General features: G+C 31.5%; 1 protein-coding gene across 3 annotated transcripts; it reads left to right on the top strand.

Annotated features, from left to right (window-relative positions):
* The first annotated feature begins 483 nt into the window (after positions 1-483).
* Positions 484-5,912, top strand: LOC141672760 (uncharacterized). 3 transcript variants are annotated; one of them, XM_074479422.1, is made up of 8 exons: positions 484-706; positions 945-1,031; positions 1,132-1,268; positions 1,779-1,852; positions 2,999-3,148; positions 3,568-3,853; positions 4,741-4,974; positions 5,101-5,912. In XM_074479422.1, the coding sequence occupies exons 3-8, from the start codon at positions 1,146-1,148 to the stop codon at positions 5,449-5,451; spliced, it is 1,218 nt and encodes a 405-aa protein (XP_074335523.1). In that variant the 5' UTR covers positions 484-706; positions 945-1,031; positions 1,132-1,145; the 3' UTR covers positions 5,452-5,912. The 3 variants fall into 3 exon arrangements, with proteins under 3 accessions (XP_074335523.1, XP_074335522.1, XP_074335521.1); XM_074479420.1 differs by having other exon boundaries at positions 485-706; positions 1,132-1,292; XM_074479421.1 differs by lacking the exon at positions 945-1,031 and having other exon boundaries at positions 1,132-1,292.
* Positions 5,913-11,494: the final 5,582 nt, after the last annotated feature.

Raw genomic sequence — 11,494 nt, 5'->3', positions numbered from 1 at the left:
AAAACATAATTTTTTTTTAAATACGGTTTATACGATCGGGAACCTATTATGCAATTTAATTTCAAATTTTGAAAATATTGATTTTAAGATTATATATGTTTCGTTTCAACTTTGAAACCGAATTAAACTCAAAAACAACTTTGAAAAAAAAGAGATTGCAGAAATTATAAATCGTATTCTTTAAAATAAAACTTAAAAATTTTGTATTTTAAAAATAAGTTTAAAAATGAATATTTTTGAAATATTTTTTGAAAATTTTTGTTTTTGTAAAAAACACCCTTTACTTTCCTATTAATGGAAAACATATTTTAAAATATGAAGAATGATTTTAAAAAGTTTAAAAATAATTCGTGAAATTCTATTTGGCATAAAAGTCAATGTAAAAAACATTTCCTTTTCGGATTTACCCTGCTTAAATATATGATTTCATGAAAAACAAAACAAAAAGAAAAAGGTTGAAATTTTAATAGGAAAGTAGAATGTATCTGTTTTTCATATTGGCTTGAAAAATTATATTTTTCTTTCTCTACCGTAAAGATCAGTTTTGTTGATCTCAAATTCTCAATTACAACTAAGAAAAAAAAACCTCTTCATGTTTACAGCATTCAACTCAAAGGCCCCCATTGTTTCCAAATCATAAGATATTTTCTTCAAGAATTTCTTCAAATTGGGGTTTTAATTTTGTTGCCTGGGTTTGAAATTGGAGGTATTTTCAGTCATTTTTCTACTTCTTTCATGCATTTTCATTTTCTTTTTGTATGTAAATATGATTTCAAGGTAATTTTATTGAACTTGGAACCTGGGGTTGTTGTATTATCTTCAAAGATTGAATCTTTTTGTGTGTCTTGATTTTTACAAACCAAGAAGTTGAATTTTAACTTACCCACCCAAAAAAATTGAAATATAGGGTTTGTGATTTATGATTGATTAGGATTTTATTGCAGGTGCATTGGATAATATATTGCATTTTGGTTGTTGGTGTTTTTATTTCAAATGTGTTGTAAAGCATAACAATTTGCCTATCATTTGAGGTTTGTGTACCTTATGTTGAATGTACAGGCTTATTTGTGTGTTTTTTTACGAATCGATGGCGATGGTGATTTAAATTTGTATTGTGTTATGTTTTTACAGCAAATTGGTTAGGAATGAGGCATATTCTGTACATTCTTGTTGCGTTTCCCTGCATGGTTGGGGCTATTGCTTTGACGATTTACCATATATACATGCACCTGTTGAACTACACCGAACCTGTTTATCAGAGATACATTGTACGCATCATCTTTATGGTTCCTGTGAGTACCTTGAGATTTTTATGGTTCATGCTGAATTTTTTAGTTCTGTCACTAGCTTCTTTATTAGTCAGGATGCATTTATCTATTTAGTTTTATAATTAGTTTTATACATCTATTCTTCATCAGGTAATCCATATTATTTTTTTGTTCCATTTTTTGAATAAATCATAATGTTTTTAAAATTAATCACGTCGGAATCAATTTAAGTTCCTCCTTTCATTAGGTTGTATCGGTATGTAAAAATTTGGTATACTACATACATATATTGATGTTGTGGATGATAGAAACTTTTGAATTTATGTTAAACACTAAGTATGGAAAACATATATATGGATTGCACATATATTATATACCATGTCAAGTTTCTAAATATACTTATCACAAAGATATTTTAAAGTGTAAATGTTCATATCTACTCTATCTTTCTTGCTCTTGTAGTCTTATGTGCCCATGTGTTAAGTATTACGAACCATACATATTTGGCAGGTTTATGCATTGATGTCGTTCTTGTCCCTCGTAACTGAGAGCGCCATAATATATTTTAATTCCATTCGTGAAATGTAAGTATTGCAGTATCTTTAATATCAAATTGTAATCCTTTATACTTTTCATTTCAATTACCATCATATTAATTAAGTTTAGGTGTCATATTGTCTTTATAATTATATTTCAAAAAAGTAATTTTGCAAAAAAAAATAGTAACACTCTTAAGGTTTCACTAGTCATGTGGCATTTATTTGTTGTACATTTATTTGGAAAAATCTAAGCGATCCATTGTTAGGGTGCATATATGCGTGATAATCAAGCAATTGTAGTGTTTATTTAGATCTTGCTCATTTTCACTGTTGGCTAGTCCAATTTATGGTGGAATATGCCTTTGGTCCTCTGTGCTTTAGGATAGCCAATTAGCCATCATAGCTAGGGCTCGCCCAATAAAAATATATGACAGGTTGTGTGCCCTGGTTCTTTTTTGAAGACATGGACCAGAGTTATGTGGTTAATACCTAAATAGAAGAATATATAGGATTTTCCCATTGCGGTATCTTTCATCAAGGAATTTAAGATGTAAATTACAGATATAAAAATGAGTTAATAATGCAGGAAGTAGGAACACTTATATGAGCTCCATATCACCTAAGTCGAAGTGTAGTATGGCCCATCTAATGTAGGACTATATATGAAATATCTGTCCTTCCTTAGATTTCGTAAAATGTTAAAAAGATGACTAATGGTATGTACGTCTATGACTCTAACTTATACAAAATCCTGTAACTTTTTAAAGGATGACATCTTAATGTAAGGCATTTATATATATGAATTGTTTACAACGCAAAATAAAAACATGTATATAATTCTAAAGCTAATTTTTTCCTTGTACCAAAATCTATATAATGCTTGTAAAAATTAAACTGCAGTGCTTGAACTTAGCTACGTCATATATTAGTTTTGGTAAATTAGGGGAGACGTTATTCAAAGTGCATTTCTTATTTTTTTAAGCTGGTCGTCAAATATAGTACATATTCCTAAGTTGTACAACTGTGGTGGATCTATATACGAGGAAATGTCTTCCGTAAAGACAGTGTTAGTGTGTTATCTCTTGTCCCAATATACACTCATTTAGTTTAAGCTATTCTTGTTTGAGTGTTTTAAAATGAAGCTATAATTTTAAGGGTTTTCCTATGATTTATTTTTGTTATTGATTTCAGATATGAAGCGTGGGTCATTTATAATTTCCTTTCCTTATGCCTGGATTGGGTAGGTGGTCCAGGAGCTGTTGTGTTAAGTCTAACCGGCCGTGTTATGAAGCCAAGTTGGTGTCTAATGACATGTTGCTTCCATCCGATTCCACTTGATGGGTGAGTTATTTTCAGAGCTGACTATCTGCTTGCAGTATTCGGGTACCTGATATATGATGAGCTTTCTAAGTATAAATCTTTCTGCGATTTGGCATTAGTAAGTTTAGGCTATAGTTTTGAGTAATAAATAACAGGGTCAGATGATGAAATTGAGTTGATCTAAGATAAACGCCAGTTAACATCTTTTCGTCCTCTATGCAATAGTGGTTGTTTTATGTTTGCTCTATAATGTGTGATTGTAAATTTCCGATAATTTTGGTTTTATATTAGTCAGGGTTATGTTCTTCTCTTGCCTGATGTGATGTTTAACTGTACAAATTTTATGTTAAATTCATAATAATTTAAAATAAGCTGAATGTTTAGCCCCTTCCCCCTCATATTTGACAAGTCATTTTTATGAAATTCTTAATGCTATGTAGGCGTTTTATACGACGGTGTAAACAAGGGTGCTTGCATTTTGTCATTCTCAAGCCTATTCTAGTTGTTGTTACAATTATACTCTATGAGAAAGGAAAATACCACGATGGGAATTTCAGTGCAAGACAATCATACCTTTATCTCACCATTATCTATACGTTTTCCTACTCCACGGCGCTGTATGCTCTGTACTTGTTTTACGTTGCATGCAGGGATTTGCTCCAGCCATTTAATCCTGTTCCTAAGTTTATCATCATTAAGTCTGTTGTTTTCTTGACTTATTGGCAGGTAAAGAACTTGATCATGTACATGCTTTACAATTTTAGTGATGTACTTTTGCTGTTTTTTTGTCTAAAATATGTAATATAAGTTTGAACTGTCATACGCTCTGGTATGTGTTTAAACTAAGTTCTTGTTGTGCAGAAGAATTTTTACCTTTTTTTCCTTGACTATTAATCCTAGTGAAAATTTGAATTGAGTCACCCTGTCAACTCAAATTCTATAGCTGGAAGCACTCACCGTACCATGTTAATCATCCGATCTCGTTCATGCATCCATTTATATCTTTCATCAATCTAGAACTAAATAGACTATACCAGAATCGAAATTTTTCAAGTGTATATAATGGAATTTGTCCACCCAACTGAATCTAACTTCGTCTCTAACTTATCTCCCTTCATATGTTGATTCATCTGTCCAGTTAGATTCAGTCGAGGTCAATCTAATGACCATGAATATTTATATTGTGGTTGTTAATATAAATTTTCTTACTCTTTTACCCCTACGTAAAGACAATATGGTGAAAGCTGCTATTTGACTGTTCCACCATTTTCTAAACAAATTAGTTGAATTACTGGCACTTCGGTCAAACAAGGCTCCTTTGAAAGATTATCCCACGAGAGATCATTGTATTTGCAGGAAAAACTTGTATCGAAGAACAAATGGGGTTTCTGAAAAATATATGTACTAATTGTTAACAAAATTATAATTATAAGAAAGAAGAGTTGTGTGTTTCAAGATACAATTACCTGAAATCTTGCTAATGTAATAATGAAAAAATCATTATGCTGGTTGGAAACTAGAATTGTGAATATCTTCTATTTTTTGTTTAAAGGTGGGTGAAATTGTTTGAAGTATTTTGTATTTGCCTATTTATTCTCTTCATTTGTTGGTAGGGTGTTACCTTTTTTTTGGCAGCGAAGACTGGTTACATTAAAGATACAGAAGAAGCTGCTGAAATTCAAAATTTCATACTATGTGTTGAGATGCTCCTAACAGCTATGGGTCATTTTTATGCATTCCCGTATAAGGAGTATGCTGGTGCAAATATTGGTATTTCTCGTGGATTTAAAGAAAGCTTATTACATGCTCTCTCGGTAAATGATTTCTACCACGACACAGTTCATCAGGTTAGCTGATGCACCTTCAGATCGTCCTGTTTCCTGCTTAGCTACTTTATGAATGCATGGTATTTGTTGTGTTCTCCATGTGTACCTCTATTGGTTAGTAGAGTTTCTCATAAGTCTTCCTTGCAGTTTGCACCAGCTTACCACGATTATGTACTCTACAACCATTATGAAGGTGACGAGGGAGCAATAAGGTACCGGACACGGACCTTTGTCCCAACTGGACAAGAGATGGATTTGGTACGAAAAAGTAAAAATACTTCAGGAACCAATGATTCATGGCTATCCAGTGGTTCTGGAAATAGCACCCCCCGTAACCAGAGTGCAACACGAGATACTTCAAAGATAGAGGCAACGAACTCCTCCTTGCTGATGGAAAGTAGTTCTATCTCCATGCCATATGAAATGTCACTCATTGACCTAGATGTCTTCAATTATTCAGGAAAAGTACCTCCAGCTAAGTACACTGGAACAAGGTGACAAGAACATCAGCCATGGATCTAACTAATTCAATTATACGACTTGAATGTAATACCCACTGACTGCGGAAATTTTGAAGGGTTGTAATTTCCACTGGGCAATATACGCTGGGAAAAGAATTGAAGGGTTGTAACATTCACTGCCTAAAGAACTGAAGAGCTGTGCTTGAGGTGTTTAGATACATGTCTCCTAGATTTTAGTTCTCGGTCTTTTGATTGAACCCGATTAGTTCCATATCAATGATCTTGATATTGTCATTAGCTTGTACATTTAGGATTCTAGTTTTTACCAATTAGTAATTAATCATTATTAGGAGAGAAATATTTTACAGAGATGATTTTTTTCAGGATGATATTAGAACAAGATTATGATGACATAATAAGCACGATACTATTGTAAATTTATTTTATTTGGAAACTTTTGAAGCAGAGAAAGAATTATAAATATTTCATGGTGCATACAAAGTTTTCATGCCTGATGTCTAATCAGAAGGATAATCAACGACCATGTGAGTTAGTGACCTATGCTTTTCTTTTCTTCTTTTTGTTTTTTGTTTGCTGATTACCCATTCTTTTTTCTTTCCCTCTAAATAATTATATATTGATGATTTTTTTATATTCAAAAAAAGCCAAATTGCAAAAGAAAAAATAAATAGTGCTCACGTCCTAAATTTATATAATACTAGCTTATACCCCGTGCGATGCACAGATTGTTTTTAACATTCGATAGTTTTTAATAATATATTTTATAATATAATTTTCAATAGTTGAAAAATAAATCGAAAAATATAATAAATTATAACAATATATGTTTTATAATAATTTGAGACTTGACTGAAAATAAATAATATAATATAATATATTGTTTAAATAAAGAATATAAAAGTTTAAATATAATAAGCTGTTGACGGGGTTCGAACCCTGAATCCATGAGAGCAGTTTAAATATTAATATAATAATATTTTATTATTGTATCCAATGGTTCTCATTTTTCTGACTTTAGATCTGACGATTGTTATTTGTCTAACCAAACAACTACCGAGCAACTACCAAACAACTGTAACGACCAACTACCAAATAGAGGGTGTTCTGCTTATAATAGTATAATATACTTAGATAAATGAGTGTCAGTTTTCTCCGGCTCATCATGTTAAGTTAAGATATAATATGATCCTCGTAAGGCCAAGCTCAACTACTAAGATCTTGAGGTTATAGGAGAATTGGTTACTAAAGAGATCATTCTATGCATTTTAATTTTGTTATCAGCCTCCACTAAAGTAGCACACTCATAAAATAGTTGCATAGCATTCAAATTCGGCTCTCTAACTTACGAAGTTTTCTCAGCTGCAGGACTTGCATTTCCTTTGGACAAGTGCTATCTACAACGCATTGCAGGGACTAAGTTTGGAGGTAACGTCAAAGTAATAATGCTTTCTTTACTGGATGCTGAGTAGAGACACTAATAAGAGATCATTATCACTACATTTTGAGTGGAAATAACTATACAAAACAAATGTTCATTACATCCAAATTCTGTATAAAAGGCGATACTTTGTATCATAAGCTAATAAAGTTCGGATTTTAGTGCAGGAGTCGCCAAAGGTTTGGCCTCCACCCCAATCAGAATCATTAGAGCATCTCTAGCAAGGGGTTGTCAAACTATTTGCCAACTTTGCCAAATCATTCTATATATTAATATTTTATTTTCACTCAATTTTATATCAACTTACCAACATTATACTCCAATAGTTGGGCATCTCCGATAGATATTACTAACAAAGTTGCCAAACCATGACAAATCATTAAATATATTATTTTTTAATTTTCTCTCATATCCATGTCACTCTTGTCAACATTTATTAAAATTTTGCTCCAATAGTTAAGCAACTTTAAAGGTTGCTCATATGGTCCGTCTATATTAATTTTATATTTAGTTCAATATAAAAGTGGATTGAGAAATATACACTTTAGATGTTTTTTATGACTTTTTGCTAATTTAGGAAGTTGCCAAGGGGTTGCCAAATTTTGGCAATCTTGATAGTAACCTTTTGGCAACTTCCCAACTCTAATAGGCAGTATTGTGAAAAGCGCATTAAGCGGACGTTTAAGCGGCCGATTAAGCGGAAGCGGGACTTAAACGCCTCGATTATAGTAAAATCGGGTTTTTAAACGTTTAGTGGAGTTTAAGCGGGTCAAAATCGGATTAAGCGTGTCAAAATCGGATTAATCGGGATTAAGCGGGTGAATTAAAAAATAAAAAATAAAACAAACAGAAAAACTCCAATTTTACAAATGATGATTGTGAAATTAATTTTTTAAACTATTACTAAAAATTCAAGATTCGAGTATCGTCATCAACATAATTTATTAATTTTATTATATTTTTTTTATTAATGAAAAGTATGTACTGATTATGAATAACAAGATAAAAATATTTTTTTTTAAATATAATCCGTTTAATGGTCCGCTTTTAAAACCGATTAAGCGGCCGCTTTACCGCTTAAGCGCTAGAAAGTTATCTCTCGGCTTAGGTCTGATTTGCGCTTTTTACAGCTCTGCCAATAGGTAGGCAACCAAGGGTGTCATGCCACAAAAACTGGGCAATCTCCTTGGCAACCCCTATTTAATTGTTGCCACATAGGTCCCTTAAATTAAATTGTAAATGACTTATAAACTAAAAAAATACATTATTGATATAATTTTTTTTGCATTTATATATGTATTTTAACCATTTTAGGAAGTTGTCAAATTTTGACAACCTTGGTAGGCAACCATACAACTCCAATAGGTTGGCAACCAAGGGTGCCATGCCACATAAGATTTGGCAACCCCTTGACAACCTCTATTGGAGATGCTCTTGGACATCTCCAATAGAGGTTGTTAACAAAATTGCCAAAACATGACAAATCATTAAATATATTATTTTTTAATTGTCTCTCACATCCATGTCACTCTTGACAACATTTATTAAAATTTTACTCCAATAGTTAAGCAACTTTAAAGGTTGCCCATGTGGTCCCTCTATATTAATTTTATATTTAGTTTAATATAAAAGTGGGTTGATTAATATATACTTTAAATGTTTTTTTATGATTTTTTGCTAATTTAGGAAGTTGCCAAGGGTTGCCAAGCCTGTGTAGGCAACCTCTCAACTCCAATAGGTATGCAATCAAGGGTGCCATGACACATAACCTTGACAACGTCCTTGCCAATCCCAATTGGAGATGCCCTTAGAAAGAGAGATTCAGTTTAATATTCTGATATTTCGGACTTAAAAAAGAAACACTCTTATTCTTATTAATTTGGGATGTTAAATTCACTCCCATCTTGATCATCTATTCTACTGCCTACACCATATGTCCAGGCGTTAGATCTAATTTTCCAAACATCATAATACAGCACAAGACAGAAGTTCAAATTTAACTTCGAATGTTAATATTTCATCTTATATAATCCACATATAAACAGCCTTGGAAAATAGTTTGGAACTTGGTTATATTTTCAGTTTTCTGCTAAATTAACAAAAAATGCTGCAAATATCTTCCTTCATTCAATCGAATGTTTGAAATGAAAGAAACATGCATGGTTTCGATGGTGTAGATCGACATGTTGCTGCTCTAACTTCATTGAAGAGTAAAAGGTTATTGTTATTGGAGTTGTACGCACTAGGCTTTTTGCATGTGAAACAACATGCTTTTATCTGGGCTTATTTCAAGATGGAAAGGCTGTTCTGTTATTGGAGTTTTTTGGGTGTCCTAATTAGCATCTGCAGGAGAACAGACCATATTAAGAAAACAATCTTGAATCACATACATTGCCTTCTACTAATATGTCAAGAGATTGATTTTTGCAAATATACAAAAAATGCTACTTTTACTATATATATCTTGCACTTACAGTTTGTTTGTGAGTTTGTGGAGGGTGCTAAATTAAACTACTTATTCCAGCTGCACTTGCAAACTAAGTTCTGCAAGATCTATGATGGACGAATCTCTTGATTTTTTTAAACGCTTACTTGAAGTTATTTCATGTCATAATTAACACACCGTATTGGCACACAAAAAAGTCATCAATGGAGTATATAGATGATTAAAAAACCTTTTACATCGGCTCCGGAGCAACCAATATCTAGTCTATTCTACCTTCTCAAGCGGTGATGTTCCGAAAATAGTCTGGCGCCTACTTAAGCAATTGTTGTGTGGGGTTACTAAATGTCCAAGAAAAATATATGTTAATGATGATCCTTGGGTAATTTTGGTCAAACATTGCATAGTTGGCCAGGGGGTTTATCTGAAGTTTACTTATGAGTTTTCTTGTAAGAATTGTAATCATGAATGTAAAAACTTGTATTAGAAGGTTGACTAGATGAAGTTAATGTAAGAGATTAGTTATATACTTAATACCAGTGTTTGATTTGGTTGTATCTGTTGCATGTTCTGAAGTTGCCAAGACTAATTTATCTAAGACTGTTATTGCCAGTTAAGACTTGTGAACACTTGCTTTGTAAGTTTCCTACCTGTTATTGTGGCTGGCTGCTGCTGTTGCTTCACATAGAAGTGCAATCTTCGCTTCATGTTTTCATAACCAATCTCCGTATATTCTTGTTGACTTCAGCAACTTAAAAGGAAATTGTTATATAAAATGTGAATAAAACCAATGTAGCAGAGTCCAATAAGTCTATCATATAGCAGAGTCCAAAAAGTCCATGTTTTATGCCAAAAAAAATAAATAAATTAAGCTCTGATGACAATTACTGGAGCTTATGTTTCTAAAAAATAACAATTGTAGCAATGTAAATTTTGAAACAATAATAAAATGTGTAAATATTTTATAAATGAATGACTATTTTTTCAATATATAAATATTGAAAAGAAAGATGAAAAACAGAGTGAGGCTGGGGAAAGAAAGAAATGAAAGGAAATTGACGGGGATAGATTTGTCCACATCATTAATATTAATATATATCTGCGGTCAATTCAAAAACTATATATGCAAACGTGTTGATGTCGTGTTAAAGGAGCCAACAAGGTAGAAACCACGTAGTAAAGACAAATACAAAATTATCACATTTACTAACCCCGTCTGACTATTTGTGACCGGCCACTTGTGAAAATCAGTATATTGTTTTTTTTATTCATCGACTTGAGAACTTAATTTACAGGATAAACTGTAAAAGAGAAATGTTATTTATATAAAACAGTTTTTTTTAATTTTTACAGTAAAAATATATAAAAAAAATCAAATTATTTTCATATTGTTTTTTTTTCAAAAATTATTTATTTGCATATATAGGGTATAGTTTTGTATTTTTGTCATTTTTTGCTCTGTAAACTAAAAATTGCTCTAAAAATAAGATTTTTCATTATAACACTCCAAACTTGATCTAGCTAATTGCCTCTTCAAATTTTAATTAATGGTATCTGAGTCCTCAAATTTTCAACTAGTTTAACTACAATTTGGAAGTACTCATGCAAATTAATTGATAGTTCTATAGTTCTAAGTAATACTGTTTAATTTGATTTTATTATAGGATAGATTAGTTAAATGGATTAAGAGTTTATGTTCTAAATCATGAGTTTGACCCTAGTTTATCCCTATAATTTAACCTTTGTTCATTGGTTAATTATTTTGGAACAAATAATTTCTTATACTCATTGCAATGTTATAAGTCATATTTGTTAAAATAAATATGTTAAATACTTTTAGTGAAAGTGTTAAATTTTTTCTCACTCAAACTTTCTCCTTGATTTGATGAATATAATTAAAAAATACAATTTTTATTTAGAATTAGAAAAAAATTGAAAAATTTACCTTATATATAATTATGATGATAAAATATTGTAGTGATAGTTACTATCTGCAATTACTACAGAAGATTATCCCAGGAAATTGGTATCCAGTAGTCGAAAGAAAATATATAAAAGATCATTTGTAAAAAAGGTAAATGGAGATGCTAGTGTTTCAAATTTTTGATTGGAGGTGCATATCAACTCGACGGCTGAATAAAGTCCCTCTCAAGAAATCCAAATCAACAGAAGCAGGCT

This window comes from Apium graveolens, chromosome 7, assembly GCF_009905375.1.
Source record: "Apium graveolens cultivar Ventura chromosome 7, ASM990537v1, whole genome shotgun sequence".
NCBI classification, from domain to species: Eukaryota; Viridiplantae; Streptophyta; class Magnoliopsida; order Apiales; family Apiaceae; genus Apium; species Apium graveolens.
Note: the sequence above shows the minus strand (reverse complement) of the source record. Positions and strands in the feature narration are given on the sequence as shown.

Excerpts from the sequence above, each read along its gene's own strand:
- LOC141672760 (XM_074479421.1), top strand. The coding sequence starts at position 1,146 with ATGAGGCATATTCTGTACATTCTTGTTGCGTTTCCCTGCATGGTTGGG. Across the intron at positions 1,293-1,778 it reads GCATCATCTTTATGGTTCCT|GTTTATGCATTGATGTCGTT; the intron begins GTGAGTACCTTG and ends CATATTTGGCAG. Across the intron at positions 4,975-5,100 it reads ACCACGACACAGTTCATCAG|TTTGCACCAGCTTACCACGA; the intron begins GTTAGCTGATGC and ends TCTTCCTTGCAG.